The sequence below is a fragment of the Balearica regulorum genome, chromosome 12 (genome assembly GCF_011004875.1).
Source record: "Balearica regulorum gibbericeps isolate bBalReg1 chromosome 12, bBalReg1.pri, whole genome shotgun sequence".
Classification (NCBI taxonomy): domain Eukaryota; kingdom Metazoa; phylum Chordata; class Aves; order Gruiformes; family Gruidae; genus Balearica; species Balearica regulorum.
In genome coordinates, this window is record NC_046195.1 from 8,895,701 (window position 1) to 8,916,878 (window position 21,178).

The 21,178-nt window shown below is 41.8% G+C and overlaps 1 protein-coding gene across 1 annotated transcript in view; it reads left to right on the forward strand.

The window, feature by feature from the left end:
- RFX7 (regulatory factor X7) overlaps positions 1-21,178 on the forward strand; it is a 52,053-nt gene that overhangs the window by 14,523 nt on the left and 16,352 nt on the right. Inside the window, exons 2-4 of the mRNA XM_075765124.1 lie at positions 7,923-7,956; positions 15,836-15,918; positions 16,737-16,859. Coding sequence (XP_075621239.1) covers positions 7,923-7,956; positions 15,836-15,918; positions 16,737-16,859 — 240 coding nt within the window. The remainder of the gene's footprint in view (positions 1-7,922; positions 7,957-15,835; positions 15,919-16,736; positions 16,860-21,178) is intronic.

Consider the following 21,178-nt stretch of genomic DNA (forward strand, 5'->3'; position numbering starts at 1 on the left):
GTACAGAGGGCATCGCATCCTTGGAATAGAGAATCCTGCCTGAATATAACAATGCACACTGATTTTAATTCAGAGCAATGCTGAAAGAACCAGGGTGAGAGCTGTGCAAAAGCATTTTCTTTGTCTCTTAGAAAAGTTCATTAAAGTAACTTGTGGCAAAACACTGTATTTAAATAAATGTAAAAAACCCCAGGAACTTAAATGACTGTCTTGTTGCTGGAGTAGAGCACCTGGCAGTGTGTGGTTGTTGCGAGTTCTTCCCAGTTATTTTAAGAATAGTGGAACAAGCCTTTAGTGTTGAGTACAGCTAGATTTCTTCAGAGAGCTAAAAGAGATGTTTATAGACCTACATTTCAGACATAGGTATTCTGATGTCTGCCGGCTAATTATTTCTTGGCAATTCTTTACAATGGGCTGTGTTTGAGACTTGGGTGTTTCATTAGCAGCCTTATCTTCCTCCTTTATTCCACTGTTTGTATAGTTGGCATTATTTAATACTCGTAAAATCATCCTAGTGTCAGAAATGGTGAAGGGATTAAATTTTTATCCTCTATGAAATATTTTAATTGCATTTATTTTAGTAGCAAGTGTTGAAGTCATGCATTTGACCAATTTTAACCTGCACTAAATTAAAATGTCATGGCATGCTGAACAACTGCTTTTTTCAGTACTGTGATGCAGCATAGCTCCTTCTTGTCTGATGGGAAACAGATCTGGCTTATTCTCTTCGGTGAATGGAAGGAGGTAGATGAGGTTACAGGGAAGATGAAATGGTTGCAGCTCGCCCTTGTTGCACTGGTTTATTGGCTTGCTGTGCTTATTGCTTCCTTGTTTTGCTGAGAAGAGTGGCTTGACTTGGATTGAGGAGGAGTCTGCCTTCAAGCTGGAAGAGCCAATATTTACAAATTGGTGAATACTTGCTTCGTTTACTTTTTGAGGCCTGAGAGTTGGACACTTCTCTACATTTCCAGTGGACACAACTCTGTGGCTATCTTTATGCTTTAGGGAAATAACAATACTTTATGTGCTTTCAAGATGCAATTATGGTCCCTGTGGCTTTTATCTGGAGTAAGAATATATCTGCATTTGAATGCTGCAATATTTAATTTGTCTTGTATTAAATAGTTCGCTTCTGTTTGTGCTAGGTTCAAGTGCCTTGTGTCTAAGGCATGACACTGTTATCCCCAGGGGAGACAGAAGTGCAGCCAGGGAGAGAGCCCCTAGGTGGCATCAGAAGCTGCCTGATTTTTGGCTCCTGCATTCCAGAGGGTGAGAGATGGGGCTGGAAGGGGAATCCTGGGCTTGGGTATGCCAGGCTTGACTTGCTGTGCGCAGCCCGGGTGTGCTTTCCTTTCCCAGTAACCTGTGCTAGCAAAAGCTCCATTAGTTGAGCAGTATGTATAGTCATCATTTCCCTCATTCAAACATGTTTCAACCTTTAGCAGCTCTGCTTTCTAAATATTTAATTGAAATGCTTTTACAGCCATTTTACTTCTTTATCAACGTGAGCCAAGCCAGACAATGTAACATGGCATATGTTAAGATGTTAATTGAGAAGCAGCACACATAGGCGGCTGTTTCATAATTTTCTCCTTAGACGATCATTGGCTCCAGTTTAACATTTCTTTGTGCTTCTGAATGGAAGGTTATATAAAGATATATTTAGAGCTGTTAGACTAAAAGAGAGAAGCATTAATTCAGTAAGATTAAGAATTAAGGGCTGAATCCTGCAGGCACTGCTGGGATATAGTGCTCGTCGTGGTAAGGATGTGATAATAGTACTTTTCTGATAGTACCACTTACTGTAATAGGGTTGGTAATCCTTTTATTGAGTGGTTCCTCACAGCACGCAGAGTAAATAAATGTTTTTTTAAATGTTGCCTGATATCATCAGAGTTGTGGGAGAGATACTGAATCTTTCCAAAAGGATGTGTGGTCAGTTTAAAAATGACCGTCTTTATTTTAACACGGCTTTCGGAAAGATGACTTTGTCAAAACTGTCACCGTTGATATTTAGTAGTTGAGTCTAACTTGCTTTCCTCGGGAGCTGACTGGATTTTTGCAAGAGGCAAAGAGGCAGCAGAACACTGCACAGGGGAAAAAGGCTCCTGGGTGCTATCAACACCCAAATACCTCCCGCGCCCGGGAGACCAGGCCTGGCAAATGCTGCCTGTGCGGTATTGCTCCCCATAGAAGAAGGCTGTCAAGACCACCCATAGACCCTGTTGTTAAGTAATTTGACGAACAACCTTCAGCAACTGTATGGGGGAACAACTGATGCAGTAGGAAACGGAGGTTTTCCAGAACTGAGTAATTTTTAAAAGTAATTCTTCCTTGTCAGACAGCTCTAACTGCTATCTTGTGTATCCTTCTCATACGGACGGCTTGTTTTCAGATATCTGACTAAAAATATTGAGGCAGCAGTGTGTCGTCATACAGCGTTAGGGTCTGACGTGTGGGCTATGAGTGAGAAGTTGGGAGGGTTTCCTGTACCCCTGCACAGCCTCTGCTCCTGTTCCTCTGCTGGAGCTGCGCTGAGTTGTTGCTGGTCTTGTGCTGAACTCTCAAAGAGAAAAAACCTGCGGGTTTTTTCTGTTTGGGAGTTTTTTTCCCCTTTTCCAAAGCAAGCTTATTCTAGAACTTTACAAACCTCCTCTCTCTCTCTCACTCAGTTAATTGTCTGGGAGTGTAGGTGTTTTACCATCTGAGATGGTAACTAATTAACAGTGCTAAAGACAAGTAACTATACACTGGGATTTTCCTTTCTAGTTGCAACTTTTCTTATTGCATCCTGTATATCAGGCAATAATGTTGTGTAATGCATGAGTACTGGCAACTGGGAGCCCTGCAGTGGGGAGCCCTTGCTGTTGGGTCAGGAGTCATATCCTGTCTTCATGATGTATGGCATAGCTATTAGCAATGATGGAAAGTGGTTCCTTTTCATAAGTTGCATTAGGATTTGGCAGAAATAATGTTTTCCCTAGGCTGTCCAAAGTGTACCAAGCGCATGAAACACGGCTATGGAAGCTGTTTTCGGGAGGGTGTTCCAGTTTGTGCAAATGTTTGCAGTCTTGAGCTGAAGGGGATACAGAGTATCTGTGGCAACTCCAGGGATGGTCTGAAAGGTATGATGAAAAAAAATCACTCTGGGCTTCCTGGCTTTGATGACCTAGTTAAACCATTATGATGTATTGCACAATAAAATGTGGCTCCACTTGTCCCTTAAATTTTGCTGAAGCGGGTGGGTGTTCACACAGTGTGTTTGCTGTGCACGTGCGCGTGCTCCCCCGGTATTCGTTGTGCTGCTGGCTTTCATAGGGAGTGAGTGATCTGCAGTTGAAAAGCTGATAAGAGTTAATTTCGGTGGCTGTGCGGGCTTTGAGAAGGCTTAGCATTAACTTGGCAGTAGTTGATAAGTTCAAGGGCTTTCTTTTACCCCTCCCAGCCACCTTCCTCTTTCTGGTCTCACAGGCGTAATGCTTCTCATATCCCTTGTGGTTATACGGCTTCTACTATTTGCAGCATTAAGGAAATACTCAGTATGCTCAGGGCAACTGAATTCTGCCACCTCCTGTAATATGATAGTCCCATATTGCTCAGCGTGGTTCAGCTACCTATTCTTGAAAGTAAAGTATTGCTTAATTAGAGAAAGGTTGGCAGCGTCTGGTTTTATGCCACTTCGGGGTGGGGGGTGGGGGAATACATCTTGCCTTCTCCCCCTGCTTTTTCCCCTCCATCTCTCCTTCAGTGCAAAGTAAACCCAGCTGCACACCTGGGAAGAGAACACACTCCTCATTCTGCCCATGCCAAGTTGGGACTGTTAAAATGGGGCTCTTTTGAGTAGAAATACATAAATAGGTCAGGGAAAGCAGACATGCATACTTTGGCATAAGATAGGAGAGCAGTTTGAGGAAATGCTTTAGTCTGATTTCCCCCCTCCCTGTCCTTCCCAAGGTACTTTCAGGAGTTTGTCAACGTGGCTTCAGCATTTAGGAGCTTAAATTACTGCAGCCTTCAGAAGTATCTTCGAGATTCTCTCAAAGGTCTTGGGCCTAAAGGTTAAGTCAAAAGCTGAGGCTGTTAAGATGGGCTGGAGGCTTTCCAGTAAGGCTTTCTGCTGCAGACCCAAAGCAGCCAATGTGTGTTCCCTGGGAGGACACGGGACTGGGGGTCTCCATCAAATACAGCAGCTTTTGCAGGGAGCCGCCCTGCTATGCTTGTCTAAACCAAAGGCTAAGAATCCCCCTTGTCTCTGCTGTTTTACTAATTAATAGAAGCTGGGCTGTTGGTTTTGAGTGGTTGATGGTAGTTCTTCAGAGGTGAGCAGGTTGATGCAGGCTGGTGGTGTTTGGGGCACAGTTGACATTTTTGAGCATTGCTGTAGACAGTAGAACAGCACTACGTCCCTCTTGAGTTGCTCAGTGTGCCTTAACTTTTGAACAGTCTGCACGGTGGTATCTACCCAGCAAAAGTTTCATTGTTGGTTGTGATAGTGTCATTGATTTTTTTTTTTTTTTTCTTTTTGACAAAGTTTTGATAGGTAGTTTTATGCTCCCAGGTTCTTGTGGTGGCTCTGTATCTGGTGCAAACTGGTAAATCCAAGGTAGCTGTAAAAGCAGCTGCCTTTGTTATCATTTGTAAGAGACAGCTAGCCCCAGAATCAGAAAAAGCACCTTCTTGTCCTGGATGAAAGTGCTTGAAGTAGCCTGAATTAAGTTTTAGATCAAGTAAGTGAATTTCAGGGATACTGCCAGCATGAAGAGCTATGAAAGAGTAATGTCAGCTGTGCTTCTAGGTGGGGGTGAGCCACAGTGAGCCCCAGGAGCAGCTCTCCAGGAGGAGCAGTGCTGGCTGTTGGCTTATGGTATAGTTTCTAAGTTTAGTTTTCCAATGGGCTTAAGTCCCTAATAGATTCAAATGGTTATTTTCATTAGTGAGAACATCTATCACTCCCGCTGCTCTCCTGCAGCTGTTCTAGACATGTAGCAAAGCGTGTGGGTAGCAGCCTCCAAACCTTGGAAATGGCTCTGTGTAGGGCGTCGTTCAGCCTTGCTCTTGGGATAGCTGCTTGTGGTTACTGTAATTGCAGTAGGAATTAGGTAGGGGATGCATTTAAGAGACAGAAACAGACTTATTTATTTGTAAATGAAATTTCAGCTTTCAAAACACATCTGTCCTGTTAGTGAAGGAAGAAGTGGGATGAAATAAACAAAAGTGGCAAATACATTGTAAGGGGGCTGGCTGTTCCTCTGCCACCTTTGTCACTTGTCCTCTTAACTCCTGTTTCGATGGAGATGCGTCCTGCAGTGTCACTGGACAGAGCTTTTCTGTGGAGTGCTCAGGACCATGAGAAGGCCACTGTCCCAGCACTTTCCCAGTCAAAGGGCTGGCTCCTCAAGGTTGCCATTGTTTGACTTGGACGTGGACCAACTCTGCTGGAAGGTAAATAAGAAGCATTTATGTCGTTAGGTGCAGGCTTTATAGAAGCAGGCCATGTTAACCTGTCCTCTGGTTAGGATGAAAGAAGCCTCAGTTTACCACTAGCAAATTCTAATGATGTCTTCCCAGTATAGTAGGGAACATAGAGCAGGAGTTGAAAAAAAATTGCTGTTAAAATAGACATCACGCTTATCCCTGCTGAAGCCGTAAGACCTTTGCCTTTTAAAATGTCACAACATCTGCTTGCAGATTGGAAGACATGAACTTGACTATCCTTTTTGTGCTACCAGTTGATGGAAAGGAAGCATAGAGAAACTGTATTTGCTGGCCTTATTATTGCTCTTCTGCTGCGGCTTCTCAACATTGTTGATTGGTGCTATAGGAGCAGAGGTCACACCTGGAAGAGTCTGAAATAAATTTGAAAGTTTACATTTACTGACTCAGACTGATATTTGAAGATAAAAGGACTGCTTTAGGGATCTCCTGGCAGCTTGCCTCCTTCTCTTTGCAAGAAGAAAATATTAATGCAAATAGGCGTGCTTATATGCAGTTTGGCAGAACCTAGCAGGGCGGGACACGGTGCTGGCTGAAGCATGTTCTCCTGAAAAGCCTAGCACATGATGTCGTCTGTATTTGGACTAAGTCTGATTTGCCTGTACCCTGCATCCCCCTATCCTCAATGCTCCTTTTCTGCATTAAGCTATCATATGAAGCCACAGAAAAGGTTTAGGTACAAAAATGGGCACGTATGCCTGAGCCCTGTTGCCTGCTGCCATGAGCACTGCTTTGTAGGAGAGGCTGTGGATCTGTAGCAGCACAGAGATTGTGAGACCCTGCTAGGGCAGGAGGCAGTGGGGCGAGGTGAAGTCCGGGGTGGTACAAGTGCTGCTGGAGCAGCTGTCTATGTCAGCGTGACTTTGGTCAGCACGCCTTGGTCAGCTTTGGGTCAGGCGCAGTCATAACTCCTAGCAGCAGCTTTCCATGCTTGGTGTCCTTTGACTCTTCTAGTAAGACAGTTTATGAAGTGAGATGACATTTGGGTTCCCTTCTTCAGTTGCTATCGTAGACCTGAGAGCCTTCCCCAAGGCAAGGAGAAGCTCCCATTTTACCATCCTTAGCATTCCCTGTTCTCACAAATCCCCAACAGCTCTGCTTTACTCCCTCCTTGCTGTTCCTGAGTGTCCACCCGTGTGATTGTCTTCTCCTTCACAAAGTCAGCTGAAGTGGATGTCTGCTGACGTATGTACTTCAATGGACTTGTCATACATTCTTACCTGCTGAAATTTTTTGTTGTATTCTGTCACTATAGCATATGAAGTTCTTGTGTGGGAAGGAGCATCAGTATTAGCAGCTTCTGCAAGACAGATTTTTAGACTGTCTGGCTTCAAAATGAGGTGGTGTAACAAACAGGACAACCAAGCTCCTGCCTTTTTGAGCGTCTGAAACAACAGTAGATGCTGGTTCACTAGCTTTGGTTCCTATCACCACCAGACGCCACAGGTGTTTGTTTCTTACTTATGGTTTTAGTATATCCATCAGATACCTTACCTGGTCTTTCTTTGTATGTGGTACCATCTGTACAAAAGTAAAATAACTGGAAATGAGACGTTTTATGGTGTTAACAAGAGATCGAATTATGTTTTTTTCTACTAGGAAGGAATCACTCCCTGAACTCTGAAAACAGTTGTTTAGTGCTTGTTCAGTAGGCATCCAGCAGTAAAGACTATTGCTTTAACCATGTTAAAGCTCCTGCTCCTCTTCAGAGCAACGATAAAATGTCTTCAGCTAATGCAGTCAGACCAAGCGTGTGAAATACAGCACCCTTAAGAAACACAAAAGCTGCTTATGGGTGTGTTTATATGAAGTATAAGTAGTTCCATACCATTTGCACTCCTTGGCACATACGAGGTCATTTATGGCATGCTTTCATTCAGTCCCCACCCAGTGTCTTCTCAATAAGCCAGCTGGGAGGTAGTGAGACTAACACGGAAAACTCCTAAGTTGCCAGTGGGGTACCAATTGTCTGCTTTGTAGCAACTCTTTGGAGAGCTGCAAATAAATACTTTTGAAGTGGCGGGATTTAGTGAAGTGTGGGGAGAAGGGAGTGTTAATTGTGTTTACAGATGAACAAGTAAAATGCATCTGAATTGTGGAAGAGCTTACAATAAAAATAATGACATCCCTCCTGGCTGCTTTGCTACTTGCGATAATAGCCCCCAGTTGCAATGATACTTCATTAAAAAAAATTTACAGTTCTTACATAAAAGAGCAAACCAGTAAGAATTCTAACAAACAGTTAAGTTTGGGGTGACTTTCTACGAAAAAATAGCCAGATAAGTATTCTTCCATAGACTAGCAGGATATTTCACAGCAGGAGATTAAGCCTGTACTACAGTGATAGAAATTCTAATTTGTAATATTTTTGTCATTGCTGTGTAGATTAATTCAAGATTTCTATTCTCTCTTTCTTCCCTCACGTCTAGCAAAACTGTACAATCTAAAGTGGACTGCATTTTGGTAAGTACAACTCCAGAATGCTTTTTAATATTTAATAAACTGCAAGACCAAAATAGATGGCTCTGGAGACCGACAGCTATTATGAAGCCTTTCCTTAGCAGTGCTTTAAGGGACTACCACTAAACGTGAGCAGAATTAGTTCCCATTGCTAAAAAACATACACGATATGGGTTTGGTGTTTGTTTTCTGTGGAAGTATTGACCTCTCATTGCCAGCAGCCAAGTGGCTATGATTGCCGCTTGTAGAACTGTCATACAGATACAGCACAGAAAAGTGACTTAACGCTTTCGTAAGCATGATTTTATTAAATGCAAGATTATGTATGCACAGATCAGTATGCAAAGAAGCTAATTGTGTCTTCAAGTTCCATTGCTCTTCAGGCCTTTAATGACAATGATTATTGCTTTTGTTGCTGTTTCTTGAAACAGTTAATTCATGGCTGGTACTACATTTTAAGGAAGGAACTAAATTGAGCTGCATGTTTGCACAAAAACCTGGCAGACTAATATTTTAGGTTTGTTTATTTTAAAGGTCGCTAACCTCAAAAGTTGCACACCATCTCAGGTACCTTCCCAGAAATGTGCAACAATACAGATCCTGTTAACTCTGCTGTACTACTTAGGACAGAGATATGTATAATTTTTTTGAAGAAGGAAAGCCCGCGAAATGCACAAATGTCATCTTCCTTTTTGCATTAAAATAACAGGATCTAGCCAGCGATAAGAGATTATTTCTGGGCAGGACATGGCTAGCAATAACTCAGAAAGAGGTTTTGTTTGTTTTTTTTAATAGTGAGCAGGTTGCAAGTTTCTTTAAATCAGAGTTTGAGTTCATAAATCTTAAGACTGGAAGGGACTGCTTATTCTGACTCTCTACCTTCGGCATTTCATCCAGAAGTACCAGCGGGTAAGATAAAAAGATGACACAGACAACCATCTGGATGCTATCAAATAGAATCTGTTCAGCTGTGTGGCTGAGCTAAATAAGAATACTCCTTAAAGTCATGTTATCAAAGGCTAATTCAGATGGCACTGAATTCTTTTCCCTTAAAATGTTATCTTAATTTATTGTGGCAAGAGGCTTAAAGTAAGCTGTATTGTTGTATTGCAAACAAACTTTGGACCCAATTTTACCTATGCTTAAAAATTCTTGGATGCATCCAACTTTATTCCTCATTGACATTTGTGGACACAAAGCAGGTGTCTTAAGATCTTAATTTTTTGTATGTGAGTCTTCAGTGGCAAAATGGCAAATTGCACTTGTAAAACTCTTCTAATGCCAGGTTTTTCTGTGGTGAGAAATGGGGAGTGGGGTAGGTGTTCCTTAGTAGCATCAGAGAGGGAGTAAGTAAGTAGGAGTTTAACCCATCATCTGCTTCTTGAAATCTGTTTTAAGAAAATGGAATTACGCTAGGACTATTCTTGCATTACAGTCCACAGATTTGTGAACCTAGGGTTCTGAGGTAGGTATTACCAGTTTATATGAGCCCATTCATTTGTGTAGGTCTCGTCCATTGGATGGACAAGGTATTTTTCTGAATAGAGCTCTTGGACACAAAGCAGTCTCCATAGCTTGACTTGGAACAGAGCAGCAGTGTCTTAATGCTCTAATTTGTTGTTCCAGATGCCTCCTTTTTGTGTCCCGCTGATGAGTTTAGAGGAGTCCTGTCAACAGTGGAAAGGCCACTTGAGGTTAGCAAAGGATCTAATGCTGTTGAGGTAGTTTAAAGCAGAAAAATCCCAAGATAAGAATAGTTTCAGGAAATAAAAATCAAGCTGAATTCTGGCAAAGTGGTTTCTGCATTTTTACATGCTTTTGCAAAGCTGTGAGCTGCAAGATAGAATCTAAAAGTACGTTAAACTAAAAGGCTGTGGCTGTATAGCTCTAAATAACTGGTTTGGAGCTTCCTTGCAGGCCTGTCCGGTTTTGTCCTGGAGAAGGTAGATGAGCAGGTTGCCTCTTTGGAATGTGTATGGGTTTGTCAGAGTGGTCCTGTGATCAGGGTGCCAGCTGCCTGCCTCACTTCTTACTGTACAGAGATTTGGAACGAGCTTTCAGTTATGTTGGGAGGTGCTAAAGATACCTTAAAGTATTTAAGCTTGATCAGTTTGCTGGCAATCTTAAAGAACGCTAGTAAAGTCAAACTATGCTTGTTGCCGTATGTTTTTGGTATCACCAGTCACAGCTGCAGTGCACAAAGCCACACACAATGCTCTTCAGCACCTAGACTGCCTAATTCAACACAGGGTAGCAAGACAGAAACAGAGGTGATGGCAATAGTCTTTGTTGCGGAGGTAGCTAGCAGCAGAGGACTATGGAAAAGAACTCGTAGAAGGGCACTGGGACTGCAATTACTCATGCAGGAGACCAAAGTTACCTGCCTTTTACTTGTTATACTGCACCACTTACGTTCTGACATACTGTCAGTTTCTGGAAGATCATAAGAAAATCATTGTATGCTGTGCAATCCAAAAAAGATAATTAGCAAGAATTGTGGTGTAAACAGCCATTAAAAATTCATTATAACATCTTTTTAACTGTAGTAAACACGTCTAGCAGTAGATTCTCTCATGACTTCACTTGTTATATTTGTTGCCACATACTAAGTGAACTCTTGAACCTGATTTTTAAAATGATGTGCTCCATGTAATGGCTCAGCAAGAAGGTTAAGGTTTCTTTCTTTAGTCGTCTGAAAAGAGGTCAGTGCTGGTGAGAGAGTGCTGGATCGATGGCCATGAAAACCAAAGCTGCTGATGGCGGGAGCAGTTACAGTGTGGGCAGCAGCAGTGTGTAAGATCTGTTGAAGCAGCGTGCCTCGGTCCTCCTGCAGAGAGGGTGGTAGCTCGTCACTTGTCTTTTCGGCCCTCCAGGAGATGGGCAGAAGCTCTGTGAAGCTTTGGCAGCTGTGCTTGGACACTGTTGGTACAAAGCTGCCATTTGTTTTTAGGGCTTGTTTGGACTATTTAGCACCTGAAATATGTTTCTGCTTCTGTTCAGAGAAAGCATAGCAAATGTATTTTTCAGCACCTTTTTAGAATAATATTCTGTTTCAAGTATTAGCTATTTTCCGTCTTGATTATATTTCTGACAGAACATCTGACCTTGAGCAAATTATTTAACCTTTGCTTCTTGTTTCTGTCTTCGCAAAGTGGGGAGATGATTGCTTGACTACTTTGCTATTTTTAGTCTGGTTGTTAAATAATAGATGTTTGTTCTGCTGAAGTTTTAGAACCAGTCTGCCAGTAGGTGCAAGTTACATTGCCATTGGCATAGCCTCTTTTACTTCGATTATAGTTATCTGTAAATACTCAAAATGTGGAAAGAAATACTAAGATCAGTCCATGCTCTCTAAAACAGTAGTCTTGCAAAAAACTTGCAGCAGTGCCCCGGTCTTCAGCTCCTCTTCACCAGAACTTGAGGACAGAAATAACCTGTAATTCTGTAATAGTTCAAATTTGAATGCTGTTTTTCACTGTGTTCGTTACAGAAGTTGTAACTCTGCTAATTGTTCTTTAGTGTATTCTTAGTCTACCTTATTTAAAGTTTGGCCTGACTAAATATTTTCTTTTTTTAAAACAATCCAGAAAAAGCACATTCCCTGGAGTTTTCCCATGGTAATTCCTTTTGACAGCTTCGGGATGAAATTTCACTAATGTTTGTGAGCTGACAGTAGATCAGCAGTCAGAGAAAACCAGGTAGAACTAATCCACCGAGGTCAGGAAACCTTAAACGATACTCTGTGATTCTGGAGGCTCACGTTCAAAGCCCTAGGTTCTCTGGTTCAAGCAGGAACATGAACAAACTCATGTTTCCCGTAACACAGATGAAGTTCTCAACCATGTTCTGTAATGAACTGATTGTTGTCTCTTTGTGCTGCGAAAAGTTTTAGTGTCGTGTTAGTATCTCTCAGAATGGAACCAGATGTCAAAACCTGCTATTTTCATTTTAAAAGAAAAAAAACAAACCCAAACATCCCACAATGTTTTGGCCATCCTGGTTTATTTCACAGCTATTTATTTGCTCAATCAAAATGCCTGTTAGGAAAAAGAAAGTTCCTTCAATTCCTAAGAGATCCTTGTTCTGTGTCTGAGGCAGCAAAAGGACAGATTCATTTGGAGCAGATCTATGTGGCCACTGTAACGCAAATATAAATGGATCTCTGATTTAATTTGTTTGCTACATATTTTGTGCATTTCTTTAGTGAATTATCTATATTTGGTAACTGTCAAAACAAAAATATCAGATATTTCTGCTCCTTTATATATATTACTGAAAGTCTTTGACTTGTAATTCCTCATTTTTTTGTCCTTAGTTTTTCTGTCTCAGAATATAAGATCAATCAGATATTTTCAGGACTGGATGTATTTTTGGCTAAATTGTGAAAATAAGTATGAACGCTGCTTGCACCCCATCTTCACTGAATCTTCCTTTATTTAATGTGGTTCCAGTTACAGGAGATAAATATAACGTGTGAAAAGGAAGGGTAACAGAGGTGGTGCTTTGTGATGGCTTTACACCTCAGTCCTGCAAGCAGTTTAGCATGCTTATGCATTTTTCTAATGCAGCTTCAAGAAATGTAGTTTATACATAGCCTTTGGAGAATTAGCCAGTCTTCATCTGATTTGATAGAACCAGTCAATCAAGGTCAGGAAACTTCAAGCAAAAATTTTACTTAGATCCTTTTAAGTAGCTGAAAGGGATTCCCCAGACAATTTACACTCTGTATGGGTTTTAAAACTACTGTAGCATGAGCTTTAATGGGCTACACAAAGGGGAATTTGTCCAAGATGATGCCAGTGTCACAGTCTCCCTTTTGATGCTGTGATTCTTTTTCCACTCGACGTATTTTTTCCACACTATTGACCTATTTGGGGGGTGGTGTTGGAGAAAAACTATAGTATATTTTGTGTTCTTGTTTCTTTTTATTAATTTCTGTATGCATCCAGCCTAGCACAAAGAGCACCTCAGGATGAATTAATCTTTTTCTTCCTGGTCAGTAGGCCTGCTGAAATGTTCTTCCACTTTCCCAAATTCTTTTCTGATTGCTTTAAGAAATTTAAACTGTTGATACTTTGAACAGTTGTAGTAGCAGTGTTACTACTGAATTCACTAGCCTTTAGCACTGAGAACGGGTGGATGTCAGCTGAGGTTGAAGAAGAGATTGTAGTTACAGAGGTAGTAAACCTCGTTTACTACCAAAAAACCAAGTTTTGAGAGTTTTAGAAAAGTTTAGAGAAAACAACGTAAACAAAAAATAATGTTTAACAATTTTTTAAACTAAACAAAATACGATGCTTCCTGAAGCTACTTGCACTGACTGTCACACTCCATCCCTTTGCTGCTGCTCCTTCAGTTTTAAGATGATTTTCTCTAAATAGATTCAGCTTCATCTAATAAGCTTAAGTTTATCTAATTATCACCCAGGTAGGATTACCTCTGTGAACTGCCTGTGACTCCTGGCTGTGTGTGAACTCTCCTGTTTTGAGGAGGTTCTGCTTCCCTGGGGTTTCGCTGGAAGCTGGAGGAGTTGTGCAGAAAGTGCTGCCTGGGGCCAGGTGTGGAGAGGAGTGGGTTTTGAGGGAAAACAGTGACATAACATCACTGTCCAGTTGCTTCTGTAGAGGATGTGAGAAAGCCATTATCCTCTAGGATGCAGTTTTGCTGATGAGAGTCGCTGGCTCACTTGCATCCTTTGGAAAAGGCTCGGCTAACATAATTCCTGACAAATTTTTTCTCTACACATATATCATTGGGGTTTTGTGGTTTTTTTGTTTTTCTTTTTTTAATTAGGGGGTTTGACAGATGGGGCCTGTTGAGCAGAGCCTCCATGGCTCGGGCAGGGCCCTTCCACACAGCCCCTTCTGCCAGGACGCAGCAGAAGTTGCTTCAGCTGCAGTGGGCACTGAGACTACTTCAGTATTTTTTGATTAAATGTTTCTTTTAAAACCTTGCGCTTTATGTTGCACTCTGACACATTAGATTTGGAAGTGAGAGGTGGTCTTCTACCTCAGTGTCAGAGTCGTCGGGAGTTCTTTTGTGTTGCCTGGGATGCTTTTGCCCCATGGATTAGAGTTTACCATGGAAGGTAATCTCACCTGAACCGTGTCCTTTGTGCTGCTGTGGCATTTGCTGTTTAAAACAAAAAGCAGCAAAGTTCCTCAAAGAGGAGGTCTAATAAGTTCAAATTTTCTTGCAGTTGTTAAATGTCTATCTGTTCATAAATGATAAATTTTCTATAAATTCTTTGAAGAATGTTGAGCTTTTCAATAATGGGTTTGTTAAAGGAAAACCCACCAGTCCAGATGCTGTGATTTATGCAGGAAAGGAAGAACAGAGAATTTGACACAATGCACCCATTAAGAAATACCTCTCTGGATATCTGGTGGTCTGAGCACCACTGCTGTGTAAGCTGCTGTAGAGGCACGCAGAAATCGGTGTCAGCAAATTTGAGGAGTTTGTCAGAGGGGAAAAATACCCCAAATGTTTTGGTTTGCTGCAGCTTGTAAAAGCAACGAATCCAGTGTCTGTTACCTGGCTGCTGCTGGAAGTGTTTCTCTTGGCTCTGAGAGTGTCTGTCACATCGCTGGTGGCCCAGTTCTGTGGAGCAGTTTTGCGGTGGGTTTAGACGGCGGGCATTAGCAAGCCCCTGTGCTCTCCCAGCGCCCTTTCCCGGACAACACGTCCCACCGGTCCTCGCCCAGAGTCTGGGGTCAGGGATCAGACCCCTGTGGTGGGTGCAAAGCCAGCGGAGGGGAAGTGGGAGCTCACCTCTCTCTAGTAGTGCTGTTCATTTTGCGCCAGCTGAAGCCCGGCAGCTTTGGACGTGACTGGGGCGGGTAGGAAGCCCTGGTTTGAAGTGAAGTTTAGGTTTTTAGTTTCCCCACCCTCAGTTCTGCTCATTGCTGAAGTAAAAGGCTAGGTCTCACTACCTGTTGTTCCCACTCTCTTCTCTTCTCTTCCTTTTGAAAAAGGTTACATTGGCAGTAAGACGCCAGTAAAGGAAAAGAGTATTAATTGTAATCCAAAAGCTGTTTCCTGACTTAGAAAGGCATCGTGGGAGTCTTTGTACGGATGGTGCACCACCTCATGCATTGCTTCTGCAGCATCTTTCTGAAGGAAAGCTCGTTTGCTCCTTGTTGCACGGCTTTACTCCCACTGCTGCTGAAATACTGATTTTCCTAGTATTTCTAAGTCGATGTGGCTGGTTTCAGATGGCCAAAAGCTAGTTTGTATGTAGCAATTGCTGTTTGCACACACCAGGTAAAACTCCCCCTTGTGTCTGATCCTCAGCTGGTATCCTCTGGAGGGAGGAGTCTGAGATTCATGTTAACTGAATGGCTTGTCTTCAGTACCTGTTCAATAACTCTGATTTCCAAAGGAAACAAAAAAATACATATGTATATAAATAGATTTTAAAATGTATTTGTTGAAGTCTGTGATGCTTAACTGTTAATATATAGTGGATCACAGGATCAGGTCTGACATCCTGTGTTGTTACAGCATAGCTGTTTTTTGATGCTGAGCTCTCAGAGGTGTTTCATGTGTGCTCTGAGAAGATAAAGTTTTCATGTTACATGTCAGGTCCAGAAGGGATCTGTTACTGATTCTGCTTTTGTTGCATGTGGATTTTGTAATGGTGGCCAGTGCTTTCTAGTGTGTGATGGTGTGCAAATAAAATAGAAAATCACATTTCTAGTCCCAGAGTGCTCACAGACACATTCTTTCAGTTAAGTGTCTTGTTTAAAATTATATTATTAGGAATACACTGTTGGATGACAGTTTTTAGCTGTCAAGCTCAACTCTTACTGTTTGCTTTTCCTCCCCTGCCTTTCCCCACCTTTTTTTTTTTTTTTTTAACCAAAACACCTTTGTTATCTAGCAAGAAGTTGAGAAGTTTACAGACCTAGAGAAACTCTACCTCTACCTTCAGCTGCCTTCGGGTCCCAACAATGGAGACAAAAGGTATGTGTGTGAGTGTGTAAACGTGAGCAGCTAGTATTGAAAACTTACTTCCTGTGGCACTTAGCTGCTGAGGAGCCATTCACATGACGTGTTTGGTAGCAGAAGTAGCCTTTATTAAACAATAAGGACTCTTCCTGAAGACTTTTTTTTTTTAACTTTTGAATCTTTTAGTGCATGAGTACATTTGTAAATATAAACGTCATAAAATGCAAGAGTCATCAGAGAAAGCGTTTTGCAATCTAAGTGTGATCTTTCCTTGCTTTTTATGTAGGAAGTGATAATACAGCAACACAAATGTGATGATGGGGGAAGGGAACTACTGGTATTTCTGGTATCATTTGTTTGACTAAAGGAAGGTCTAGAAAACCAACCTGCAGATCACAACATTGCAAAGTTAGTATATGTTCCCAGTAGGATGGTTATAGGCAGACAGTTGCCAACAGGAAGCACTCTGAGCATCTGCTGGGAAAGTTGGGTGTTTCCAAAGGGCAGCTGGCAAACTGAGTGGGCAAAAGCTTTAGAGGTGGTCAGTAAGGAGCAATAAATTTAAGAGGGGAAGTAGGTGAACTCTCACCCATCACTGTCTACTCACAGCTGTGTATCAGTCAGGAACTGGAGTGTGGAATCTCTGTTAAATTGTAGATGAAAGAGGGAGAGAACTGCCACCCACACCTCAAGGAATGGCTAAATGTGTGAGGTACTGGCCCTTGTTGCCTCTGGTGTCTCTCCACCTGTGTAGATAGACAATTATTAAGTCTTGTAACGGAGGAGGAGCTATGGAGTGAAGTCTTCATTGGCACTGCTTCTTCTTTCACTAGCGATCAGATCTCCATGTCGTCCAGCCGTACCCAGCAGATGCACGCCTTCTCGTGGATACGGAACACCTTGGAAGAGCACCCTGAGACATCCCTTCCCAAGCAGGAGGTTTATGATGAATACAAGTGAGTGCTCCCAAGCTGGATCCATACATACGGCTTTAGTGAGGATAGATAATTCTGTGACACTGGCTCTACAGGTACTCCACTGATGTGCATACAGCAGAACAAGGCCTTATGTACTAACGCACCGGAGAACATACTAGCTACAGTAAGGCAAACTATTCATTATTTCTGCCACTGAAGATAAGACTGTGATGTTTAAATTGTGCATTACACATGCTGATGAAAAGGTACAAGTATTTTTTACCAAATAAATATCTGTATGAATATTGATTTTTGTTTTGTGGACAGCGTGACACAGGTAAAAAGCACCAGTTACCATCTTACAGTACATTTTGGTCTGCTTGTATATGCATAGGTATAGACTGCCTTAATGAGGATGAGGGATTGAATTGTTCCTCCTGGAAATGCAGCTGTTTTGCACGTAAGATCTAGCTCATCACACCTTTCTTTCCAGAACAATGCATAAATATTGGGCATTTCTGCAGCAAACCTGATTTCTACAGAGGCACAATATATCTGAATATGTATGAAACCAGTAACCAAGGCCACTGTGAGTCTGTGTTGTCAGGTCTCAAAGCTACCATGTAATGAGAAAGCGATTAGAAGCAAGGGAGAGGGAGCTGTCTGATGGAAGTTGGATTTGAATTCATTTACAGAACATTCCCCACAGGGGGAAAAAAATCATCCTCAGCCCTTCAGTTGCCTGAAGATGAATAACAGATTTATGATCTAGTATGAATATTTCCATAATCTGAACGATTACAGTAATTTGCAGCGAGCTGAGTCCCTTCACCTCCTAAGTGCCTACAGGATTCAGCCTTTAGTAATTGTTATCGCAGGGTTGCCTTCTGTGAATACCTCCTTTTAATTAACTCTCTCTGGTCAAGTTTTTTACTCTGACTGAGCTGAAACATGATGGCATTCGCTTGCCTGGGGTTGATAAACATGCACACACCTATTTCTGAAATCTCGCCATCGACTGGAGCGGTGACGCAGCCTGGAAATATAGCCAATGGCACAGACGTGCTGGGGTGGCCAATCCCTGAGCAGCAGCCGCTTGCGCAGACACAGCAACAGCGGCAGCTGCTGTGCGGGAGAGAGATGGAAGCATTATTCTTAAATATATTTCTTATTAAATAATTTATGGCCTGCTTCAGCAACAAATCTGCTTGGCTTCCATGCTGTGCCAAGCTGCAGATGCCCGGAAAAATCATCATCTACAGATTGTGGAGTGTGAAATTTGGATGGCTTTTGTATGTAGCTGCATCAAGTATTTGTGTATTGTATTTTTTTTCCCTAACAAAATAAGGGTGGTAAGCAAATATTCAGGAAAATATCAAATGTTTGGAATCTGTTCTCCTCTGAAAGCATCTGTTCTGTTTTTAAAACGTTCAGTTTCTTTGAATATTTTCATGAGTTATTCTTGCACACCAAAGGAAGAGTAGTCTTGGAGTGGGAGGTGGGGAACAGGCATATAAATAGATAAGAGAGTTACTTTTGGTAAGTCATTTTTCTTTACCTAAGGGTGTTAAGACCTCTCAAAACTCACTTCTACCATATTAACAAGTTACCATTTCTCTCCTCTATGTGCAAAGATGCATGAGCTCACAGTGAGCAAGTTTATGCACTCTGCACGTATAAATCAAAGTTACAAGGCTTCAGAAGAGTGCTGCATCATACCAGCATCTCAGTTCCTGCTGTAAATTTTGGTCACAATAAATCTTGCAAAACTACTGGGCTGCTGTGTCACCTTTCATGTGGGTTGTTGGTTTTGGTTTGTTTGGGGTTTTTTTCTTTTATGAAGAGGGAAAAGACAGAAGCTTGCACTACACGCAAGTGGCAAGTGTTAATAGTGTTTCCAGGTCCTCCGTGTTTCAGTAGCCTTTTCTCACTGAGCTTATTTAACACAGTGACTCTTCTTTCTGTTTTCTTACTCTTCTATTTAATTGTGAATTCACATCTCTAACTGAATAAAAGTGAATGGATTCATCTCCCTTTTGAAAGGGATAAAATAAATGAAAAATGCATCATAATGTAAGGCACTCAGGAAGGTTGAGAGCTTGCAGCTGAATTTCGGAAAGGACGTAGATGAGAGCTAGTTCACCTTTCTTGTTGGTGCTGTGATGCCGCTTGCACTGACAGAATATGCTGGGCTGTAAGGAGCTGTGTTACTGTTGGGCACACACGGTTCTTCTGCCAGCTTCCTCTGGGAGTTTTGGGGGAATACAGTCTGGAAAATATGGGAACTCATGGGATGCTGCCTAACATGTTATCTAGCCTGTAGAAAATAGATGCTGCTTCCCATCAAATCCTTTCAGTGTTTTCCTGCAAGTCAGTTTTGCTTGGGTATCTTCTCCCTGTTAGTAAACACCCTTCTGAAGGCAGCCAGATGTAGGTTTAGAGAATTAGGATTTTGAGTCTAAGTGCAGTCCTGTGATACTTAGGCAGACAAAATCCCTATTTGCACACAAAATGATTTGTTGAGCCTTCAGTAAACACTTGGGTACTCTTATCTTGCCTCTACTGCAGTGATGCAAGGAAAGAAAGTCATTCATATTTAAGTTTAGTGCCCCGAAGATTCACTTGATATGCTTAATATGGATTAGGAAGTCTTTGAGTCAGCCTGTATCTCTTTCCTTTAGTCTGTAAATCATTAATCCTTGCTTTACTGGCTGCTGGGCCACTTGATGCCAGCTGATGCATAGATTCTGTGCACTAAGTGTGAAGGATGTTAACAAAGAAGTTAGAAGAAGAATATATAGAAGCTAGCGCAGAAGAGGGCAGTAGGTACAGGAATACCATGTCTGTTAAATAAAAGAAGAAACATACTAACCTTGCTTGGTAGCACTTAACCAGTGTTTTTTATGTAAAACTCCCTGATAGGAACAGAATGGGACCTATTGTGTTGTAAAGTTCAGTCCTCTGTCATAAGCAATTACCTATATATTCCTTTTAAAAGTCGATCAAACTCCATCTAAAGCAGTTGTTTCCCACTGCTGCTGTTCTTGGGAGTCTGACCTGCAACTTCATTTCTCTGGTGGTTTTCAGATATCTGGTTTCCATCCTGCCTGATTTTTAGGACTTATTTCTGTGCCAGCATTGCTCATCGTGTTTATGACGAAAGGCTGCGAGAGCTGGGTCTGTTTAGCCTGGAGAAGAGAAGACTGAGAGGGGATCTCATCAATACTTATAAATATCTAAAGGAGAGTTATCAAGAGGAGGGGGCCAGACTCTTTTCAGTGGTGCCAATTTGAGAGGCCACTTGTTTTACTGTATTGGATAAGCCAAGATCTTTGTGTCATTTCATGCAATAGATTATGAATAGCAAGAATCACTTGCTATTCATAATGATTATTCTGCCCAGGAAGTTGTGTCTTCATTGGCTTTTTGGTTAATCTTTTTTGTGGTTTAGTTCAGGTGCACTCCCAGTGTATTTTAGGTCCTGACTACGTTTAATTTGATGATCTTACCAAAGAAAAGGAAAAAAAAAAAAAAAAGCCTTTTCTCCTTATGTAGGGGAGGTCTGTACAAAGGAGCATAAGCAACCGTGTGTCCGTTGTCATTGCTGTTTCTGCATAGACCTTCCCTCCCCCCGTCTGTTTCCTACCCACCCTTCAAATAAGCAAAACAGCTCCTGGGCTCAGCGATGTGCCAAGAGTGCAAGTAGCAGAGAGAAGAGCTTCAGGGAAGAGACTCCTGGTATGTGTTGTCAAGTCAATGAGAGACCGCAGATTGACATGGAGGGTCCTTGGCCAAGCCAGGAGGAGGAGGGGCTGTATGGGATGATCTGTCTGAAAACTGAAATTATATGATAATAATAATAGCTCAGAAATCACAAGTTTTCAGGAGCTGCTGGTATAGATACGAGGGGACCATGTAACTGTGTTTTGCTGCTAGCAAGTAATTGTCTTGAAACAGATGTGCCAGACTTGAGGAACTAATTCCCCCCCCCCTTTATTTATTTTCTCCTAGAGAGGGAATAATTTTAACTTTAAAGTTGATTGATTAGTAGTTCCCTAATCCTGTTGTTTTGCTGGGTTATTTTTTTATTTTGTTTTGCTGACATTGTTGAGTTTCAGTTAAAGATACTTCTGAATGTGGCAGAGAAATCAGAGAGCCATCCTTTTGTGTGATAGTAAGACTTAAGGTCCTGCAGTCAGCATCAGTAAGTGACAAAGATCCACCTTTAAGGAATTTTCAGAGTAAAGTTAAAATCCGTTGGAGCCTGACAAAATGCAAGGGGGAAAAAAAGGCGCACAGAGATCTAGCCACTAGACATAAAGCAATGTCTGATTCCTAAGAGCATGCAGCAAGACAGG